This window comes from Gobio gobio, assembly GCF_949357685.1.
Source record: "Gobio gobio genome assembly, chromosome: 12".
In the NCBI taxonomy this organism is placed as follows: Eukaryota; Metazoa; Chordata; class Actinopteri; order Cypriniformes; family Gobionidae; genus Gobio; species Gobio gobio.
This window is the reverse complement of record NC_137105.1, coordinates 14918652-14942641: the sequence shown is the minus strand read 5'-3', so window position 1 is coordinate 14942641 and position 23990 is coordinate 14918652. Positions and strand designations below refer to the sequence as shown.

The 23990-nt window shown below is 38.1% G+C and overlaps 1 protein-coding gene across 6 annotated transcripts in view; it reads right to left on the bottom strand.

Moving 5' to 3' along the window:
- enah (ENAH actin regulator) overlaps positions 1 to 23990 on the bottom strand; it is a 138320-nt gene that overhangs the window by 30800 nt on the left and 83530 nt on the right. For 5 of the 6 annotated variants that reach the window (XM_079831138.1, XM_079831141.1, XM_079831137.1 and 2 more), the window contains exon 4: positions 7248 to 7320. In XM_079831138.1, coding sequence (XP_079687264.1) covers positions 7248 to 7320 — 73 coding nt within the window. Of the gene's footprint in view, positions 1 to 7247; positions 7321 to 19267; positions 19654 to 23990 lie in introns of those variants that run through there. The other variant, XM_079831139.1, reaches the window with a different exon arrangement.

Below are 23990 nucleotides of genomic sequence, written 5' to 3'. Positions count from 1 at the left end.
CGCCCTGCTAGCGGGATACGGTTGAGGAAATGGGCTTTTGTGTCTCCACCTGACAGATGTGCTGAAAGCCGGCAGAGCAGCAAACCTGTATCAGCGTCCCGCTGACTATTTTTATCCTCCCATTATGCCACTTCATGTCTTTTTAATCAAATACTAATACCGTATATTTTTGGCTCACAGAGCACGAGCTGACCCACATGTCACTGTGGTCCTGCTGGAGTGAAGATGGAGTTAAAATAGCCTGGAGGAGGGGAAAAAAAGAGCTTAAAACTACAATCTGTATCTTTATACACGTAATCCCTTGGAAACTGTAATCCGAGATGGTGACGAGAGACACAGCCAAATATTTATTTTTCCCAGCATGAAAGGATCACAAATGTAGCATGTCTTGAGCACGAAGGATGGCATGCACTTCGACCAAAAAGGGTATAAATCCACCATTTTTGAGTTTTTTCGGTCATCATTTAATTGTGAGGTTTACAAAAATGCACAAGCCTCTAATTCAAAGCATGTGTGTACTAAAACACTCCATAAAATAAAAAGACAAAAAGAACACAATCCTGAAAAAAGCTCAAGCTAAAAAAAAGACACTGACTCATTCTAAAAGAATTTAGATGTGAAACCACAGAAGACAGAGTGACAAATACTCTTGAAGTCTCCAAACTGCACTTTTCCGTAATTGCGTCAATATATTTGTTACTGTGAGTATTAGGATATTATGCAACATCAGTTTCTTCACACTCATGGATCATTTTAAGGTGGTCTGAACTGCACTGGGCAAAAATATTTGCTACTATAGTAAAAAGCACTTTTGCGCTCACAATAAAAGTCAATCATGTTGTGCATAAAAAGTTCTGTCTACTATTTAAAGGGATGGTTCACCCAAAAATGAAGATTATCCCATAATTTACTCACCCTCAAGCCGTTCTAGGTGTATATGACATTCTTCTTTCAGACGAATACAATCAGAGTTATATTAAAAATGTCGTGGCTAATCCAAGCATTATAATGGCAGCCCAAAAAATAGTGCATCCATCCATCAAAAAAGTACTCCACACGGCTCTGGGGGGTTAATAAATGCTAGCTCTTTGCCGGTGTTGTAAAAATAATTTAAGGATACACAGAGTATTTACCAACACGATCATCATATTTGGGAGAAATAGTAAAGGTGAATGCATATACGAACAAGTTCTCTGTTTAGTAAACAAATTCAACCCAAGCTCTCGTTGGTGACATGGATGATTACGTTACTGTCGATCATCTGTCCATCATCGTATAAAGCCTGTCCTGACAATTTGATTGGTCCGAACTGCTCTGGTTTGAGCATAGATGCTCCACAACGGATCAAGTCCAGACTGAACTTCCCGACCTCAAATGTTGTGGGCGGGGCTAAGTTCAGCTGGCATCCCAGCTAAATAAATGCCTTCTGAAGCGAATCAATGGGTTTGTGTAAGAAAAATATCCATATTTAACACATTATAATGTAAAATATCTAGCTTCCGTCAGACTGCCTTCCGTATTCGACTTACGAAGAAAGTGTAACGCCTCTCGCAGTTCAAAATGGTTAATGTCTGACGTCTTCGAGCCAGTTATGTTTTTTCCATAAGTTGAATACGGAAGGCAGTCCATCGATATTTTACTTTATGTGTTAAATATGGAGATTTTTCTTTCAAAAACACATCAATTTGCTTCAGACGGACTTTATTAACCCCCCAGAGCTGTGTGGATAACTTTTATAATGGATGGATGCACTTTTTTAGGCTTCAAATTTTGGGCTGCCATTCACTGCCATTATAAAGCTTGGAAGAGCCAGGACATTTTTTTTAATATAACTCTGAATGTATTCGTCTGAAAGAAGAATGTCATTTACACCTAGAATGGCTTGAGGGTGAGTAAATCATGTGGTAATTTTCATTTATGCAGTGTCTTTTTCAAGGTGACTGTTCAGAGAAAATCAACTGCTGTGCTTCGGAAGTTACTAAAATTCCTATAGCATGCTAGTATGTGATTCTTATTTTAGAGTGACCTAAGCAGCCTTTTGACAAATCTCATTCACACCACCCTCTGAGTCTGGTCTGTATGACAGCACTACTAATTCATCATCTGACAGTATGCAGATGCACTGATGGCTGTTTATAAATGACTGCGAGTAACCTGCTTCTCATTCCTTTCTTCTGCTCTCCTTCTCAGCCGCATTGTATCAGGTTTGCATCACGAGATGACATCAGACCGTAAGTATGCACCCAGTTCCATTGACTGCAATAGCTAAATATGGCTATGGGCCGGTACGCCACGGCCGGCCGGGTTGGCGGCAGCAGGCCAACTCCATTACACGCACTCAAAGACATTCTTTCAGAGAATATGAGCCCTTCGATTTCTGGCAGATCTTTCACAGACAGAGGAAAATATCCTTATATGGAGCATTTCCACTATATGTACACTACAACACCTGGCTGACGGGTACAATCTGTTACAATGCATGATTGACTGCTTCAACTTCCTATAAAATGGATAGTTCACCCCCAAAAGAAACGTCTGGCATTATTTACTTACCCTCATGTTTCTGAAAACCTGAATGACTGACTGAGGAACTACAAATAAAACTGATTGGGTGGCTCTTATGAGTTTGTTCTTTAATGAATAGTTAAAAAAGACAAGTTACCGGTTGGAATCAGTCTTAAACAATGCCCTGTATTATTTATAGAATTAACAAAGAGAGCCTTTCTTTTACATGTCAGTCAAATAGACAATGGGAAATTCAAATAGCTGGATCAAGTGTTATTGTTAAAGCCACAATATGTAATTTTTGCCGCTAGAGGTCGCTTACTCAAAAAGGCGTAGCTTGATGACGCCTGGATTTCGCGGAGCTTTTATTTTGCCGCTTTTTCTGGTCATACGCATGTAGGGTAACATCATATTAGATACATTATTTGAGTGTGTTGAAAGTTATGTTATAATGCTTCTCGGTGCGTTCGCTCGCCAGCTACTAAGATACACTTGTTGCACACTGCAGTAAGCTAGATCAATATTAGGCATGATAAAACATGGTACTCGCGGTAAATCAAGAAAACGAGATTTAAACAATAAGACTAACTGTGTTGAGTTATATAACAATGATTAGTTTTCTGTCGATGAATGTATCCAATCAGTTGCTCATCTGTCTAACAAAACATATAATAAAAGGGCCTTTGGTGTTTCCATGGTTTCTACAAAATAAAACCGGAAATCGAGAGTAATGCGGGTATGATGTCATTGATAGGCAACGCACGGACACAGTCCATGTCCGGTTAAAATTGCTTATTTAAACATTTTTGGAAACATTTGGAATACTACAATGTCACAAGTCAACAAAATATATAACATTGTTCTAGTGGTTTTTGGGTATTTTAATCAAAAAATCTTACATATTGTGCCTTTAACTACAAATATTAAAATAATTTTCATTCATATATATATATATATATAAAAATTACTATAATTGACATATATTTTTTATTACATTTAAATAAAATAAAAAAATATGAATAAATCTTATGCAAACATATATGTGTTATATAAATAATAGCATATAACACTGGGTGAGTCCCATCATGCTTTCTAGCACTCCAACTAGGGCTGCACAATATATCGACATTATCGAAATATCGCAAATGTACATATCGCAATATGCATATCGCAAGGGCACGCAATATCTGAATGATTTTAATAGGCTACTTCAACATTTTGAAAATTTTATGTTTTAGGTCGATGCATATCGCAGAGAATAGACTGGCCACACGACTAACGACCGTTACTTATGTGACTTGCTTGACGTTAAAAAAGGTTATTAAACCCAATAACTTGCGAAAAACAACTCCTTGCAGTCTCGCGCTGTCTGACACGCACACCGAAACGTGCACGCACACAAGCCACCTCTCTGAAAGCGTGTGATCCCTTCAGTTCTGTTTCGTGTCTTGTTACACAATCGAACAGTCAAGGTATTTAAATATTGGCATTAAATTTTTTGGTTGTTTACATTGATGTTAAAATTATATTGTCAGATTTGTGACATTAAAACACTGCTGGTCACTTTCAGAAGTTGTAGCGATGCTTTCTTTTCCCAGAAAGAATGTGAGACACATAAATGGTATCATTCTCAGTTTTTAAATAATTGTTTTAATATAATTTAAATAGATTTTACACACTTAATGCGATATTCGATATGCGATACGATATTTCTTTATTTAACAAGGATATCGCATTTTTCTTCAATATCGCCCAGCCCTAACTCCAACTCGCTGTACTTCAATCTTATTTTAATCTGACCAAACACTTTCTCTAGCAAGAAAGCATAAAAAAAGCTTATTTATGCTAAAACTGGTGTCTAAGTTGGTGTTCTACCACAGCTTGGGGTCCGAATACATTATAGAACATTTTGTGACAGAAATCTGTTCATTGTATAAAGACTCTGTGACCTTGACTACAACTAGAATACAAAACAGAAAAAAAAATCACTTCACGGAACACTATTTTTAAAAAATAGCCAGTTTTGAAGGGAAGGCCAGAGCTATTAGGCCCTCCAGAGCATTTATCCAAGTAGGCAAGAGAGTAAGCTAGCACTGTCCATCCCACACTATTTTAATCAACTCAAAAACACAGCCATGATGTGAACACTTGACACAGATGATTACAAATCAGTATCATCATGTCTGCAGAGTACTGAATCTGTGTACACTCCTCAGGCGCTTTACTATGCCGTGGAGCACATCTGTCTGGAGCGAAAAAGGCAGCCAAACAATGTTTGTCATGCAGGACGCGCAACTGTGTCCAACGGCGTCCTCCCCTGGCTCAGAGCACGCAGGGAATACACCAATAGTTAATGTTTAACAGGCTGCAGGGTCTTTGCAGATAAAGCCAGTGAAGATTTGACATTTCATCTGTAGCAAAGAAGTAGGACATGACCAATGCTGAGTCACCATCAAAAGACTGAGATCATGTTCAGTATTCTACAGAGCACCCCAGACTCCTTTGGGTACGTCTCATGCGATGATGCATCACTGATGGAAAAACAGTAACAGTAACTGTAACAGAGCTGTAGAAGATCTTTCACTTCTCTCCGTCGATGCAAATGCTAATAACTTTCATTAACTCATTAAGGACAACACAAATTTAAAATTGGCCCTTTTTACATAATAAATGTCCCTGTTTTTACTGTGAATGTTGCGTCGTGCACATTAATCTAAAGAAAAATTGGGCAGAAGGATAGTTTTCATAATATTTCTGCCCCTTAGCAATGATTTTCTGCTAATGCAACCACAAAGGCACCCATTATTAACACCACAAACACAACCATATAAATCACATTTAAAATTGACTATAATTTCTCGTTCTCATTATGTCCTTTATTAAAAATCTCAATACTTTTTATCTATATTAAAATGATATATGATGAAATTATATTGCCAGGCCCCAAAAAAATTTAGTTGCTAAGAGTCTAGGATTGGATCATTATTGCAGTGATTATTATGTTTCTAGCATGTTATATATTATATTATTATAGGGTGCGTCTAGATTTCTAGGCTAGGAAATAACATTACAAAATGTTTTTCTATCAAGAGGTGCATCAATTTTTGGTCAAAATATTGTATTGACAATGCAAGAGTCAAGCACTCTGTAAAGTCTACTCCAGCACATCCCAAAGACCTTCAATGAATTCAATGTCTTCCTGGTTGTTTAAGAAATGAAAAGCTACACACTCCATCAATGATATAATATATAACATGCTAGAAACATAAGATCACTGCAATAATGATCCAATCATTGACTCTTAAGCATTTGCCTATTTAAATCCAAACAACAAGTTTTTTTTTTTGGCTGGACAATGTATATCCATTTTTCGTTATATAATTGATATAAAATGGCATGTCTAATAACGCCACTTAACATGACTATATTCACAATATAGCACAGCCTCTTGTGCTATATGGTAACATTTTACTGCAATAGCCTTACTGCAATAAAATCCAATAAAGATGCAATAGTTGCATCAATAGAATGGTATTATTCAAGAAAAAAGTTAGTGAGCTTTGAGCAAGCAGCCTCAACCTTGACTGCAGCTTCCTTTGGGAACTCATTGCAGAAAATCTTTTCATTAACAAGACCTGGGTGAGTAATAGCCTCCGTCATCCTCTGAAGTCCACAGAAATCTTGAGAAAAACACGCTCATGAAAAAGCAAATTCAGAGCTTCAAAGTGCTGATTTAAGTGAACTTAGTCCAACAGACATTAACATTGCATTGCTGCACTATCTGTGTTTGATTCTGCAGTATGAGGGTTCACCTGGTTCATATTCTCACAATCACACATGCAGATGTCAACTCTGAATCTGCGCACGTGTTTGCCCATAAGGTGGAAGTTGTTTTTGTGTTTAAGACATCATCTTTAAAGGTGTACCAAGCAATTTTTCACACTAAAACTAATTTTACACCTTAAATAAGAACACTATTTTGACAAATACAATTACAAGGCCAAAAATAAGTTCAAGATCACCGTTCTATTGGTATTTGGGAAAACAATTAAGAGGCCTTGAAACATACAATTTACTTATCACACCGCGCCACGGTCTTTGAAAAAAGACAGCAAGCGCCAGCTTTTTGCCATAAAAGAATATTCTGTTGTATGAAAGTCTGAATATGCAATATATCAAAAGAAAGAACAGACCCTCTGCTTTTTATTCTAGCTTCATGCATTCTTTTTTTTTTTTTGTCAACACTGTGGGCAAGTTTCATAAAAAAAAGCAACATTTTTAGCAAAAAGCTTGATGATCAAAAACACAGATGGAGCAGATCGAGTACATCAACACCCCCAAAGCTTCACAGTCCTATAACTCGTCCTGGGTCAACATTACATTCTGTAACATTAGGCAGTTTTGATTTATATGCTGTTTAATGTTAATGATCGTGTTATTAGATCTGCTTACATAAGCTATCACTTGTTTCTGCTTCTTCTTCACGTGTACTTTGATCTGGAGATTCTGTATTCATTCAGAGGAAGCGTAATAGCGTCCACTACAGTATAACTGTGAAAACAAGGAAAGCTGGAAAATCCCATCAATGGCGGGGAAGTGTTGTCTCATAAATTACGGACATTTTCCTTTAATGGTGGGGAAAGATTTGATTCAAGCTGAATGAAACCCTTTGAGTGATTTCTTCACATCAAGACCTATGTGTACCATTTACTGCAGTCAGTGTCTGTAACGTTGGTATTTACCTTCTCTGCACCTCCAGCTCCTCTGGTGTAGGGCCATTCTGCACCTGAGGGGTCTGTCTTGGCAATGGGGGGCCTGAGGAAAGAGGAAAAATCTGAATTAAGCATCAGTTTAAAGCAATAAGAGCTTTTAAATCTGATCAATAATGTAAAGTGCACAGGACAGGCCTCAAAAGAGTAACAGAGGACCAGATTTGAGAGAGAGAGAGAGAGAGAGAGAGAGAGAGAGAGAGAGAGAGAGAGAGAGAGAGAGAGAGAGAGAGAGAGAGAGAGAGAGAGAGAGAGAGAGAGAGAGAGAGAGAGAGAGAGAGAGAGAGAGAGAGAGAGAGAGAGAGAGAGAGAGAGAGAGAGAGAGAGAGAGAGAGAGAGAGAGAGAGAGAGAGAGAGAGAGAGAGAGAGAGAGAGAGAGAGAGAGAGAGAGAGAGAGAGAGAGAGAGAGAGAGAGAGAGAGAGAGAGAGAGAGAGAGAGAGAGAAACATGGAGCGTTGGCAGCAAGACGCATCGATCAGGTGAGTTGGACAGCAAGAGTTAATTAGGACATTTTATATCAGGGAAAGGGGAAAAGATTATCTGTAAAAAAGAACCCGTCAGCAGTAGTTCAAGTCACTGTGCATTAAAAAATGGCTACGCACCAAAACCGAGTCGGAGCCAGGATGAATTACTTAAGGGGGCCTTCAAAAAAAACGATAATGTAGATAAAACAACATATTTGTCACTTTAACTTTGGGCCATATCATACACCCGTCGCAATGCAACTAACTTGAAGGAGTAATCATTTTCACGTCCAGTGCCACGTTGTTTAAATAGCAAATGCACTCGCGCCAATCTATTCGCACATGAACAGATCTGGTCTGGTCTGAAAATGCGGTGTGTTCAGGCGCATTGTTGGCGCGTTGCTATTTTGAGGCAACTGAAAACGACTGCGCCATTGACCAAAAAAACCTGGTCTAAAGTCAATACCGCAGAATTTTTTGCATTATTTAAAGGGCGTGGTGCTAATAGGCGGGTGCACAACACACATATACTCTGCTTATTACACACATAGGGCAGAAGCACACAAACATTTTTAAATATTAAAAATAAAAGGATTCCCCTCTGGAGAAGCGTTTAGTTTTTACACTCGCAAATTCTGCCATGTAAATAACGAATCCGCCATGGTGCAAGTGCAACTGGCTTTTAAAGGGAATGGGAGATGAGACTCTGATTGGTTTATTGCATGTTATGCCCAAAACACACCCATGACTCATTAAGAAACTAGGTGCAACCCTTAGACCATTTCCGAATCCACTTATTCGCAAAAGTGGATTCGGACACGCCCTAAGTGCACCTGCACCACACACTTCAGACCATGCGCTCAGATTGTTAAAATAGGGCCCATATCTTTCTTCTCTGAAAAACAGAACTTTGTTACAAATACAAGCAAATGCATAACTAAAACCATAGCAAACGATAAAAATATATTTAAAATACAATTAAAAACGATCACATTATATTAACATATTATTATAGTATGTTATTTATATTAATATTACAATTATTATAATTAGTATTATTAATTATAGTTATTATTTCGTACAAGAAAACTAATATTTACAAAGAAAATTCCCCAACTCAAATTTAAGAATCAGAAAAGGCTACAGATAAAGCTAATGAACGATTTAAAACTGCAACTTTACATCAGAGGATGTATGATTTTTATTCTGATTAATATGACTGTATTATCAGTGCCAGCCCCAGAAGGAAAGACTCGGAATGAAAACAGAGCCTTGATATGATCTTATTTTACAGCACAGTTTGGGTACAGAGGCCCTGCTACTTTTGCCAGGTTGGATTTGTGAGCGCAGGGAGGCAGAGGTCGGAATGAAAGCTTAGCACGAACACAGGACAGGTCCCTGACGTGACACGATTGACTAATCGATCAATGCAGCATTGTGCAGGTGAGAGAGGTCTGTTTACAGAGTCTGGAGGTATAAGGCCCTCTCTGTAGCTCATTACCAGACTACATATGCCCTCTGCCATTTCCTGTTTATTTGCTTCACACAGCAGGGCATTGCAAAAACAAAACCTTTTTTATCCTTTCACCTGTTTAACCAGTTTTTTTCCTGCAGTTTGATCATTTTAGCGGGGGAAGGTAATCTAAATAGCCACATAGCCAAACTATTGACTACAGAGCAAAAGGTCTGGTCCACATTGCCGATTTGAGACCTTCTGTCCGACAAAGCAACAACAGTGAATTTGTTTAGTTTTTACACATTTCACATGGTTTTATCTGAAAGGGATTATACAACAATAATACAATCTAAGCACACTAACATAACAAAACTTGTGCAATCAACAACAAAAAAACTAATTAAAAAAATCACACATTTTCTTCTGTAATTAATCATGATCATGAATATTTGTATATTGTAATAACTTCTCAGTTACTCTCCAAATTAATGTAGAAACATTAAAAGACAGTATATTTTTAACGAGTTAAAGCTACACTATGTAACTTTTCCGTCCACTAGAGGTCGTCTGTTCAAAACAAAGGCGTAGTTTGATGACGCCACGTTTGAGCGCAGAATCTTGGGACATGTGGTCTTCACCTCACAGCCGGTGGAAAACAGTCAGGATAGGACTCGGGCAGAAATCATGTTCATGGATGCGATTATTAACGTTACTGTAGTGAAGCAGAGCAGGGCCGAGTGTTGTGGAGCTGAGCAAGGCCGCAGGAGCGATTGAAGAGCGGGACTGTTATTATGGCATAGTCGCTGGCGGGACTTTTATTATGACACGGTTACCGGCGCCACTTCCTCTTTTCCAGTCATGAGTTTGAGGTAACGCAACTCTGTTTATCATATTAGATATATCTGAGTGTGTTGAAAAGGAAGTTATGACGTTCGCTCGGCGGCTGCTATGACACTTGTTCACACTGCAGTGAGAGTAAAGTGTTTCACTGAATAAAACCGGAAACCGATGGTGACGCAGATATGACGCAATCGACAGGCGACTCCCTCACACGTCCCGGTTCCTTGGTTAAAATAGCAATTTCTCAAGATTTACAAAAAGTTGGAAACATTTGGGATATTCTAAGTACTCAACTGAACAAAATATATAACACTGGCCTAGTGGTTTCTGGATGTTTTACTGCAAAAATCCTACATAGTTCACCTTTAAAAACAATTTTTTAAATCGCATGCGATTAACGCATTAATTTTGACAGCACTAAACAAAAACAAAACATTAAACATATAAAACATCAAACGTAACATTTAAAATAAACATAAAAAACTAAAACAATAACAGAAAACTACCTAAAATAACTAGGGCTGTAATCTCCCAATCGATTATTAGTCGATATGTTCTGGCTCGACCAAAATTCTGATTGGTCGATTTTTTGTCCGCGTTCATTTCATCAGTTTTGCCGCATTCATTTCATCAGGTGGAAAGCACTAATTGCTAATGGGGGTGTTTTCAGAGCACCCCTGTTTCACAGGTAACAGTCTGTCTTCAGAACACCCCCCTTGTTTTCACTTCTTTTGGATTAGCCCAACACACTGGAGAAGAGAGACAGATTGAAGTAGGCTACTTTGCTGTATATTATTTATTTAATTGTGAGAGCGTTTTTTCTGCTCTTGATCTGGCTTGTTAAATAAATATTCCTTTTTTATTAAAGTGGACGTGCCTTTTGTGTTTAAGAGTAAAAGCTTTAAGTTAATAGTCTATTCGTGTCTCAGCCGCGAAGCTGAGATGAGCACCTATGTTCGAGCTGCACAGAGCGGCTAAAATGATAGTGTCTGTCAGTTATTATAATACATATGACAAAAACAATTGTCTAAATGATGTTGCTTATTCCTCAAAAGTTCTTGTGATGATATCACTAGTTGACAACATAGTACTATATTTTCGGAAATCATAGGCTACGATATTCGACTCGTGTGTCAGACTTATTTCAGTGCAAAATAATCAGGTCAAAAACGATTTAATATACTACCTACTAGTTTGTTTATTTATAATTCATTTAGGCAGACAACAAGGCTACCAAGAACTGCGCACAGTGCGCAGCTAATTAACGTTTTTTTTTTTTTCCTGAAGTCATTTTTAGTCGATTTTTAGTCGAAAATTTCAGGACTTCAGTAGACCAAGATTTTCTTTGGTTGATTACAGCCCTAAAAATAACTAAATATAACACAACTTAAAACATAAAACCATAACATTAAACCATAAAACAACATTTAACAAAAAAACAACATTTAAAACAAACATCTGTCTTGGGATAAGTACTATTTTTTAATCAATATGAAAGTATGCAAAGCAGATCATGGCATGCAATGCACACCAGTTAAACTTTACCCAGTTAAACTTTACCTTAACCAGAAACAAATGGCTTGCAGAACACATTAATTGGATTAAACAAGTCTGAATGTAGAATTCTCCCTACAGCACAAGACTCCATGAAAAAACATGACATTAGAGCCGAGCCATCTGGACAAGCCAAGCAGTAATCAAGTCATCTGTCAAATCTAATCCAACATTACAGTTTTGTGACCCCCTTTAAGAAAGCCAAGCGTTCCTGACTGTCCATGTTTGTGTAACCCACTCTACACTCTTCCCTTCTCAAAAGTTATTTGTCTTTAACACACAAAACACACCTACGTTAGCCTTAATGTGTATGTAAAAGGCCCTGTTATATAAGCAAATGCCTTTGAAACAGAAACAAACATTACTCTTAAAATATGTTGAGCTAATCATACATTAAAAATCACAAAACCAGTTCAAATCTAATGAGTCAGCAGATTTAGCCACTCCAGAGACTGAGGCACAAATATTAACTTCATTGGTTATTATGGCCCCTTTATGGAGATTTTCAAGTGCAATGACTGCAATTTAAAACTCTGACACAAAGGCAAGCATACTTGGCCCATTTAACCCAGACAAACTGAACAGCACTTTAAAGGCTGGCTCTGGTCCAAAAGCACTCAGTGTCAGCCTTAATATAAACTGATCCTCCTTCAAGCCAGTTCGGTAATGTACTGCCATTAGATCACACACTGATAGCATTACCTCCACTGTACTTCCTTTTCTACAAACATGCACAAATAAAATATAATATACATATGTAATAAAACGAATATATTTTTCATTTTATAATGTTACTAATTATAAAAAGCCACACAAATTAGCTATTCAAACAACACTACCTATATGTCAATTAGAAATTTCTAAATAAAATATCAACAAACAAAAAAAATCTGACAGAGAAAACAAAGATCACACTCAAACATCAAGTCGTTTAAGTTTCTAACCGATTAAATGGATAACTTACGGAACCAACATAAAGCTAAAGAGTCCGAATAGCACCTACATGAGAGGAGGGAACCACCGAGCCTCTTCTGACAGCAGATGTACTGTAGAAGTCCATCCTGGTCTTTAGGTGCACTTGTAACAAGTGCACTAGAGCCGTTCGCATCAGCCCCCAAACTGCCATCAATGACTCCATGAGATCTCAGAGAGAGCAGCATGTTGTTCAGGCTATTCTCAAGCAAACACTGCCGTGGTAAAATAAGACCGGACCAATAGGCTGGCAGTTAGACGTTAGACGCTCTGCCACAACGTTCACAAAGCAGGATGTGGTTCACTTATTGCACTTTCCGGACCTGATCAATTATTCATGCCTGGATGGGCGAAGGGTAAAGCGGTCAATGTTACAATCACATCACAACTATTACAATCAGGTGGGTGGAGAAAAACATGGATGTATTTGTAGGCTTAACCCTTTCGACAAAAAGACCGCAAGAGATGCAGATACAGAAGGACTGGAAGCTCTGCCTCTGAAACCTAGTGAGCTACATACAAAGGACAATTTAAGTTTGATATTTCAGAAAATGTTGAAGTCAAAAATGTTTTCCACACGATAGGGCTGTAACGATTTGACCAAAAATAAAAACCTCGATTAATTGAACATTTGACCTCGATTACGATTAATGAACGATTATTTTGCTTCTTTCTTTTTTTTTGCCCTCATAAGTTTTTTGAGTAAGTTCACTGATAAGGTTTGTACTGTAAATATTTTCTACTATTAAAGGTGGATTTTTTTTTCTAATGAAAAAGTGCATTTCTTTGTGATTTTAAAATACTTGAAGGAAACGGTTCACTTTCAGCAGTTATTGTCTATGGGGCAGATTTCTGTTTGTTGTACATCAGATACAGATAAATTAACACATAGGCCTACATTACATTTATTTGAATGCATTGATGAGAGAGTGATTGTGTGTGTGAATTACTCTTACTGTCTCTATTCATTATGAAGCTGTGGTTTGTACTTACTTCAAAAGGTATTAAAATAACGGTTGAGTAAGCTACTTTAGTGACTTTACTTTAGTCACAGGACAGCGTTGATCCTGCGTTTCTGTTCTCCTCTGCGCGCGATCTTCACGGGATGTGCGAGCTTCTGTCTGAGTGTTCGTTTGTCACAATAAATCAGGCATTAGTTCAACATAATACACATCTGATGGTCGAAACTCGCTTTAATGTTCAAACTGACAGGGCTTAAACGACATTCAAATGACAAAGCTTTGCGAGAACGCAGGTGAAAGAGATCTGCCTTCAGGGCGCGCGCGTTGTCGCGTTTAAACGCATTTACTTGACAAACTTTACAAGCACGAAAGTGAAAGCGGTTTCGGGGCTTGCGCGCGCCGTCTCTGTGTGTGTGTGTGTGTGTGTGTCAGCGCGTAGGCTATAAGAACAGCAATTAACTGACCTCTATAAACTGTGTAAAACATGCAGTTACTATAGTGATTCTGGGCATCTATAAACACAGATAACTGCTCCTGCATCTCTCTGTGTGCCTGCAAACTGCTCTTGATGTGACTGACGGGGCGGAGTCACGTGAAAACCGAAATAACCGACATGGGAAAAATACGTCGGTTAGAGGTTCTGAATGTCGGTTTCGGTTATTTTTCGATTAATCGTACAGCCCTACCACACGATGGATCAAAGGTGTATCAGGAAGTCTCTTTAAGCACTGACAGGGAAATAGCTTGTATTAAAAGCCACAGGATCAAATAATAAATTAAAATCAGGTTATCGGATGATGTCACCAACAACTAATAGCCACAAATACACTGGCTCGCTTTACTTTCACAGAAATTAATCATCTCTAAAAACTCACACCATACATAAGGACCACAATAGGAGCATAATGAGCTAAAGATAGGTCAAATAAACACTGCTTCCCTCTGAAACTTGATGGTACCATATACTATAATATATAAAATAATATTGGCTCTCATTTTGTAATATTTTGCACAATTCATTATTTTCTAACCCAACATTTTTGATGTGGCACTGCCTCTATTGCCTCATCAGTGAAAATGCCACTGCTGTAAACTGCTGGTTGCATTTAAGGGAAAACACAAATTTTAGTTATATAACTTGCTGGATTGTTCAGAGCTTACAGTGGAAGTAATAGTTTAGTCATTGTGTCATTCTAAACCTGTATTACTTTCTTATTGTTTCTTATGTTTTTAAGATTATTTTGGTCCATACAATAAAAGTTAACGAGTGCAAAACAACACTGGCCTCAAATTACTTTCATTGTATCAACCAAAAAAAAAAAAAAAGTGCAAAAAGTGTGTGAGGCGGATATATATTGAATTTGGAAGCCAAGTCAACACCACAAACTCGTTGTTGTGCTCCTCATACCATTCCTGAACCAGTTTTGCTTTGTGGCAGGGCGCATTATCCTCCTGAAAGAGGCCACAGCCACCAGGGACTTCCAGGGAATACCGTTTTACATGGTCTGCAATAATGCTTAGTTAGGTGGTACGTGTCAAAGAAACATCTACATTGATGGCAGGACCCAAGGTTTCCCAGCAGAACATTGCCCAAAGCATCACACTGCCTCCGCCGACTTGCCTTCTTCCCATAATGCATCCTGTTGCCAACTACGTGATGTAAAAGAAAACGTGATTCATCAGACCAGGCCACCTGCTTCTTCCATTGCTCCGTGGTCGAGTTCTGATGGTCACGTGCCCACTGTTGGTGCTTTTTCGCCAGTGCTTTCTATCAGAACCAGCATTAACTTCTTGAGCAATTTGAGCTACAGTAGCTCGTCTGATTGTTCGGACCACCCGGGCCTGCCTTCGCTCTCCACATGCACCAATGAACCTTGGCCACCCATGACCCTGTGGCCGGTTCACCACTGTTCCTTTCTTGGACCACTTTTGATAGATACTGACCATTGCAGACCAGGAACACCCCACAAGAACTGCAGTTTTGGAAATGCTCTGACCCCATCGTCTAGCCATCACAATTTGACTCTAGTCAAACTCACTAAATTCCTTACGCTTGTCCATTTTTACTGCTTCTAACACATCAACTTTGAGGACAAAATGTTCACTTGCTGCCTAATATATCCCACCCACTAACAGGTGCCGTAATGAAGAGATAATCAGTGTTATTCACTTCACCTGTCATAATGTTATGCCTGATCTGTGTGTGTATATATATACACAACATTAGGGTAAGTAAATGTGACAGAACATACATTTTTTGGGGTGAACTCTTAATATATCTTTAACATTCAAAACAGCCACATTAACCCATTAACACCCAAGGTGGGACAAAGTAACAGAAACAGAAAGCAGTTGATTGACACGTCCCACCATGGTCATGGTTGGTCTGGCCAAAAATTAATTTACATGGAGGTAATAGTGGAGTTGGGCTGTGCGATATTGAAGAAAAATGCGATATGCGATATCCTTGTTAAATAATGCGATATTCGATATGCGATACAATATTGCTTTAAGTGTGTAAAATCTATTTCTTTCCCCAACTGATATCTTTCACTTAAAGCATAACCGACTGTGTTTACATGAATACTCATCAAGACAGCCATTTTGACATAACTGTGTGTGTATTTGACAGTTCGAGTGTGTAACAAGACACGAAAAAAAGAACTGCTTATGCGCACGATTCGGTGTGTGTGTCGGACAGCTGTCTTGAGTTGTTTTTCGCAAGTTATTGCATTTAATAACTCTTTTTAACATCAAGCAAGTCACATAAGTAACAGTCGTGTGCTCAGCCTATTCTCTGCTATATGCATCAACCTAAAATGTACTTTTCACAATGTTGAAGTAGCCTATTAAAATCGTTCAGATATTGCGTGCCCTTGCGATATGCATATTGCGATATGTACATTTGCGATATTTCTATAATTTCGATATATTGCGCAGCCCTATAGTGGAGCAACTAATTTACATGAAGATATTGTTCAAATCCCCAAACCTATGAGCAATGGTAATTGGGATGTTTCCCTTAGCCATTAATTGTGCCCAAAGGCTTGACAATCAGACCAGGATTGATATACCAATTTTTCTTGAATAACAAGACAAATTTTTCCTCCTTGATGTTTTACAGCAACATTTGTGAAAAACAAACATCATCTGACGCACAGTCTCATTACCACACCCTGATGCTGTCACCTTGTAAATACAACACACAAATCCCCTTATCACTCATATGTGTCGCACAACACGGGCACAAGCTTTCCAATTAATTCCACAGTTGTGGTTATGCAAATGGGAAATTAGAGTCAAGGACTGCATCATTTTAAGACGAGGAAGCAAACGATTATTCCTCTAGCTCTAAACAGATTCTGATTGAATAGTGAGCAGGTCAGTGAACCGGTTAAATGTGATGTTATTAAAGCAATTTACATGAGTCAAAATAAATTATTTCTTTCAACGCATACAGAATCAAGGTTTCTGTCTTAGTGGTAGAAAGCTCAAGACATCAAACAGGACTATCCGTGTGTTTGCGGACATCCTGGGATATAACGAATATAGCATCATGGTTTTGGCGAGTCTCGTTACTCAGGGCTCCAAGTCTGAGACCGAAAGTCTGGTAAGAAATGGGAGTGGGACCTAAAAATAGTAGAAGTTACCAGGTTCTACTTACTACAACTTGCTAAAAATATTTGTCCATCTAGTAACACAGTCTATCATGCCCACATACTGTAGATATGATAACCTCTAATGTAAAAATGAAATAAAACCAAACCAAACCAAACACAAACCACCAAAAACGAAGACAACACACAAAACAACATTAGTTCTACATATTACAACTTGCTCTGCTCCATCTAGTTACAGTCCATCATGTCCACACAGATATGATAACTTCCAAACATTAATTTTAACTAGTAATGCTACTGGCCCTAGATCAGCTGTTTTGAGCACAAGGTGTTGATGTTTACCCCAGAGATACTAAATAGCATCACCTGATCCCACTTCAGCTCTGGGGTGGGCAGTGGCAGGAATGAGTTGCAAAACCATCGGGGGAGGCTTTTTGATGCAATGTTGCCTAATAAAAGAAGCTCTGCTTAGAAACAGTTCTACCATTTGTAGTCCAAATGAAACAAGAGCACACTTTTGATTGCAAAACCCACCACTGAACACGTGCAGAGTGTAAACAATCATATTTAGTACTTCTGAAATAAACTAACAAGACTGCTTTTATCCAAAGACATCCTGTTAAACAGCCGTCCACACAATGCAACTTTTGTTGAGATGACTGACATCTTTACAGGCTATTGTCAAACTAGCTTCATTACATCGCAAACAAGTCACTTACACTTCTGACAGAAAGCGAAATGACATTGGAAAATTATCTTGGAAAGACAAATTAAATGGAGGGAAAAACTTACAGGATAAGCAAGATTGAGAACGTGAGAATGGCTGGTAAAAGACTGACTCAGCACACAGAGCTAAAACAAGCACACATTTCACTGAGAAAAACAGAACCGCTCTTGGATCGTTATGGACAATCCGTTTCAGACATTTAATGGTTTTCCGTGATAAACTTGGTATTGCTGTGCTGTGTGGAGAGGTTAAGTGGTTTGATTGGATGAAATTAAGCTGTAACAATTAACATACCTTGACCAGTATTTTGGTTTGACATTCAACACATTTAATTCCAGAATTAAGTTCCAGTCATGGCTTGAGGAAACTTGCAAATTGCAATGAACTTGTGCTACGCTCAACTTATGGGTCCAGTCATAATAATGACATTAGGTGTGTGCAAATAACTTTGGTCGAAGCAAGACGGCAATGTACCTTTTTTTGCATAAAACTCAAAGACTTTTTAAATCTACAACATGATAAACAAATAATGCGCGAAGAATGGTGCATTTGTTGTAAATTGAACCATTATATATTTGATCATAATTGCACAATACTATGGGTTTTTATACATACTTAGTACATATATATAAAAAAAAATGTTAGTTGGGACAGGACAGTTAGTTGACAAGAAGCGAAGTTGGAGGGAGGGGGGTACACAAGCCGGGACTCGAACTTGGGGTGCCCAAAGCGCAACTGCACTATATGCTGGTGCACTGCCCACAAGGCTATATACTTAGTTTTATTGAAAAAAGAAAACACCATTAATTTGAACAAATGTACCATTAATTTACGTTTTTTTTTGGACGTTTATATGTGTTCGACTCCTGAACAAGATCGTTCCAACATGACTTGCACGTGCCATTAAAGGTTAGGTTATTCTGCGCCACTAGTGGCAACAAACGGAAGTGCAAAAATAATGTTTCAAATGTCATCCAAACTGATAATTCCTTCCCTCAAACCAATGCAACTGGTTGAGTCTTTGAATGGTGCACTTTAAATCAAGCACTACACCTTTACATTTTGTAGCTAAAGTGCTAATGAAGCCAAATATTCAAACTATCATTATGATAAACATCATACATTCTCTAACTTAATTGGTGCTGAGAAAGATAATGCTTGTTTCGAAGACATCAACTAGTACTGATCCAAACTTTTACAAAGGACAGATTTTTAAAAAGGTTAGATGTGTCTTTACATCTAAAAGAGGTTATATTTTGCTTTATTCATATCCATTTTACTGCATACCAAAAGCACATTACAGTTTGTCTGAACCCAAAAGTACCAGACCAAAGTACCTGACTGCCCTTGCTGGGAGTCTCTGATGGTTAAAGCCCCTTCCCTCCCCATCAAACTCACTCCTCAAGATGATCTCAGTGCGGCTGATCTTCAGCGGGAAGCGGTACACTCTGGGGGCTGGCATGATGGGCAGGTGCCTGCAGGCCTACCTTTCTGCTCTGACGCTCTGAACCCGGACCAAGTCCCTCCGGGAGAGTTGTGGTAGAGATACTGAGCTCTAATATTGTATACCGGAGTCAGAATCCAACTAGAAAAATTGAAGAATGAAACTGTATAACTAAGCGCAGAACTCGAAATGAAGCTGGTTCCAAAACAAAAAAGCTAACCCGCAGCCTGGAAGAACTTAAGAAGTGGCAAGACGTGCTCTGCTGCTATTGAGAAATGTTCAGGAAACCCTTCTGCAACGAGGACTATTAAGAGTCTGGGGCAAGAGGATGATCTCATCGATAAAAAGTGTTCGGGGCTACCAACGTCATCTTTCCCACCTTGGCTGTTGGAGCAATTGGGTGGTCATGCGGTGTCAGGTCAGAAAACAAACACATACCAGACACGGGGTCCACCCCACCCCTTTCAAGCCATATTCAGGCTCCACAGCCAGAAAAACAAACTCTTTTTGGCTCAGGAATGTTCTGTCCTGCCATTTCCCCTCAGAGGAACCATGTCTCAAAAGATAAACACCTGTTCTGCCAAACTGTGAAGTCTCAAAGCAGGGTGACCTTCATTTAGACCTCTAGATGCAGACGGCTCCTGGGGTTCTACGTCTGAACCGGGTGAAAAGCCTGCTTTGTTCTGACATGGATGAGCTCATGCAATCCCACATATTTGACGACTGTCAACAGGTCATCACAAGACAGTATTTATACTCTGAAAGGTGGCACAAAACCTTAACTCATGACCTTCTTACATGTTGTGGTTAAGCTACTGATCTAGGCAGGATGCTATATGGACGCTAGTGACTGGTAAAATTAGAGCGCCATTTGATTATAAATGATCACATGTATTCGTTAAAACGTTTCCAGGCACAGTTTCTGAGAAATAGACCAACTTTTCTGACTATACAATGCAATTTTTTCTGTGCTTCTAGTTCAAAATTTCCCTTCCTTTATCTTTCCATTTCAGAAGTGATGAAATGAAGGACACATGAGCCATGTGAGCCATCTGGACTTCTAAATATCATATTTTGCCCATTTTAGGAATAAAAAAAAAACTGGGTATTAATCTAAAAACTACATAAGAGGGAACTTGTGGCTTAAAATTCTGCACAGCAGAAATCCTTATTAAATTACTATATATTACACAGTCTTGCTCATCAGGCACATTAATCTTGTTTTAAAATTTTGTTTACTTTTTTTCTGGAAAAAGAGACAAAAATACTCATTACACAATACATTGGTTTTGGTATCAGTCAATATATTGTGCATACTCATTTATATTAGATTTTTACATAGTTTGTTTTCCATTTATCGTTTTTTTTACCATAATATAAACAATTATCAGGGGTGTAACGATACATTGTTATATTGATATATCGTGATATAAAATGTGACGATATGTATCGTTGATGTAAACGTTATGATTTGCGATATAGAGTTAGTTTTATCCAAGGCTCAGCTTACTGTATTATTTGGCATAATTCATCCAAAAATGTAACGTCTGTCATGCTCACCCTAGTGTCGTTTCAAATCTAAGATTTTCATTCAACTTCAACTTTCGTTCAAGAGATTTATATCCCTCCATTTAAAGTCCATTCCTCAAAAAACTTAAAAAGGTCCAAAAAAATGTCAACTGCATCGTAAAAAGAATCAATCGAGTGGTCTAATCCAAATTGAAGTCTTCTGAAGAGACCATTGGCTTTACATGATGGATAGATTTACAACGACACGCATACTGTAGTAAACAAGGATGTTCAAATGCTTGCGTGACTGACGTGCAAAAACAACATGAGTGTGAGTAAATGCAGAATAACATTTTTTGGATGAACTAACTATTGACAGTTTGGTCCAACGAATGCCTTCATTATAAGCGTGAGGGGGAAAAAATTAAGATGATAGAGTTTCAGTGACATTACTACATTAAACTACTACATATAATGTAGAATATAATGTATAATAATGCAATGTGGGAATATTTGTGGGTCCTGATAATAATAAAATAATAATAATATTATTAAAGGTGCACTATGTAACTTTTCCTTCCGCTAGAGGTCACCTATTCAAAACAAAGGCGTAGTCTGATGACGCCACGTTTGAGCGCGGAATCTTGGGACATGTGCTCTTCACCTCGCAGCCGGTGGGAAAAAAATCAGGATAGGACTCAGGCAGAAATCATGTTCATGGATGTGATTATTAACATTACTGTAGTATGAAGCAGAGCAGGACCGAGTGTTGTGGAGCCGAGCAAGGCTGCTGGAGCGATTGTTAATAAGATGAACGCCACACGCCTCGCGAGCAGCGAGACTTTTATTATGCCACAGTCGCCGGCGCCATTTCCGCTTTTCCGGTCATGAGCATGAGGTAACGCAGCTCTGTTTATCATATTAGATGCATCTGAGTGTGTTGGCAATGGTGTTATGACGTTACTCTGTGCGTTCGCTTGGCGGTTGCTATGACACTTGTTGCACACTACAGTAAGAGTAAAGCGTTTCTGCAAAATAAAACCGGAAACCGAGGCTAACGCAGATTTGACGCAATTGACAGGGGACTGCCTCACATGTCCCGGTTAAAATAGAAATTTTCTCACGATTTACAAATAGTTGGAAACATTTGGGATATTGCAAGTACTCAACTAGGGCTGAAACGATTAGTCAACAAGAAAAAATTGTCGACAAATATCTTTGTTGTCGAGTAGTCGTTGCGACCTAATGTAAGCGCCTGTAATATCGCGATTTGACCACTACGGCGCTGTAGCGCTAGAGTGTAATGCAGCCCTTACAAATGTTGCGGTAGAAGAAAACAGCGTGAATGACGGAGTGCAAACAAATCTGAACTAGCAAGATGTGGGAAAGTTTCACAAAACTTCAAACTAAGGCTGCGTCTCAACCAGCTCCCTAGTTCAGTGGTCAGGGCACTGATCAGGGATCAGCCCATTGACTCTTGTCCTGATCAGTGCCCTGACCACTGAACTAGGAGCTGATTGAGACGTGCAAGGCGAAACTTTTCACGGGAGCACAACGTGCATGTTGGAGCACTTAAAGAGGGAAACAACCAACTAACTAACTAGCGGTAAATCTCTTTATTAGAGAATGCAATACTACTAATAATTGTAATAATATTAACAATAATAATATAATTACAGTAATGTGATGATTTATTTAGCATAGAATAAAGTTTGATCGAGCTTGGAGTCAGGACTGTTTTTATTATTATAACACTATTGGGTATTATAGTCTCATCACTTGCCTGTATTTTGTTCCATATGCATGAATACTTACAAAAGGCGATGTTTGGAAGAATATCATGTCAGGTACTTTTTCATATTGTTAGATAAAAGGTGAATGAGAATCTGTCAGCTCAATTGTCATGTAAGAGATTAATATTATGTCATTTTGTCTGCAATGTCATTTGCAGATTAGTATTTTTACCATTCTTGTGTCCTGAAGTAAATGTCCTCTTTTTCTGTTTCAGTTCTAAGAAAAGCAGTGGGCCTATTATTGTTTTACAAATTAAGCTCTTAATACTAATGCCAAGAGATGTTTACATTCAAACATTTTTTGTTGTTGTCTGTAATGCAGCTAATTTTTGTTTATTATTATTATTATTTTTTTTTTCAATTGAAAGCGAACAGAATATTTAAACAATGCTTAGAGAACATGTGTGTGATTTGAGTTCTGAGAACTTGGCTCAAAGTTAATTAAAACAACCATTTCAAAAGCTAAGTGACTTTATTTTTTATATATTATAGTTAGAATATGTATAATTCAATGTTTTAACTAACTGAAAAAGCTGAATAACTGTTCAAAATTTACTGATTAGTCGGCGATGTCAATAACAATAATCGATGATTAGTCGATTAATCGTTATAATAATCGTTAGATTAATCGATTATTAAAATAATCGTTTGTTGCAGCCCTATACTCAACTGAACAAAATATATAACACTGGCCTAATGGTTTTTGGATATTTTACTGAAATGTTTTTACATATTGCAGCTTTAAGGTAATATTAATTTAAAAAAAAACTCTTTTGGCTTAAAATAATCACAATAATATTGTATCAAGTATCTCAATTTGTATCGAATTGTGATAAGTGTATTGTTACACCCCTAATAATGATTGCCTTATTGTATCAGCCAGAATATTAATATTTGTGCACCTCGATTAAATATCTTGAATGAAAAGTTCAATAACAGTCCACATTGCCAAAGTGATTATTTAGGTAGAGGACAAAGTCCTCAATGAGATTTCACGGCGTGAGAAATCACACTGCTCCAGCTAAGCCAGGATATTGAAGAAGCTTAACCAAAAGCAACTAAATTACCCAACTGCTGCCGGCCGGTCAGCACTACAACAAACTTCACATCCGAGTCCTAAACCACAAACACCTGCCTGTCTGTGCCAGTAAGCAATCATTCCTTTGTTCACACATTTCAAGCAGTCATGTCAAGGTGGGAGATAAACAAACAAAAAAAACTACAGTGAAGAAAGAGTAAAGTTTACAATAATTAAACTCAATTTACCCGTGGGAAAGATAAAAGGTTACATTTCTCATGTACACTCCTCAGGCGGATTGTCTGGTTTGGACAGTTTGATTTCTCGATGACAAACACGTTCATACGTTTACCTCAA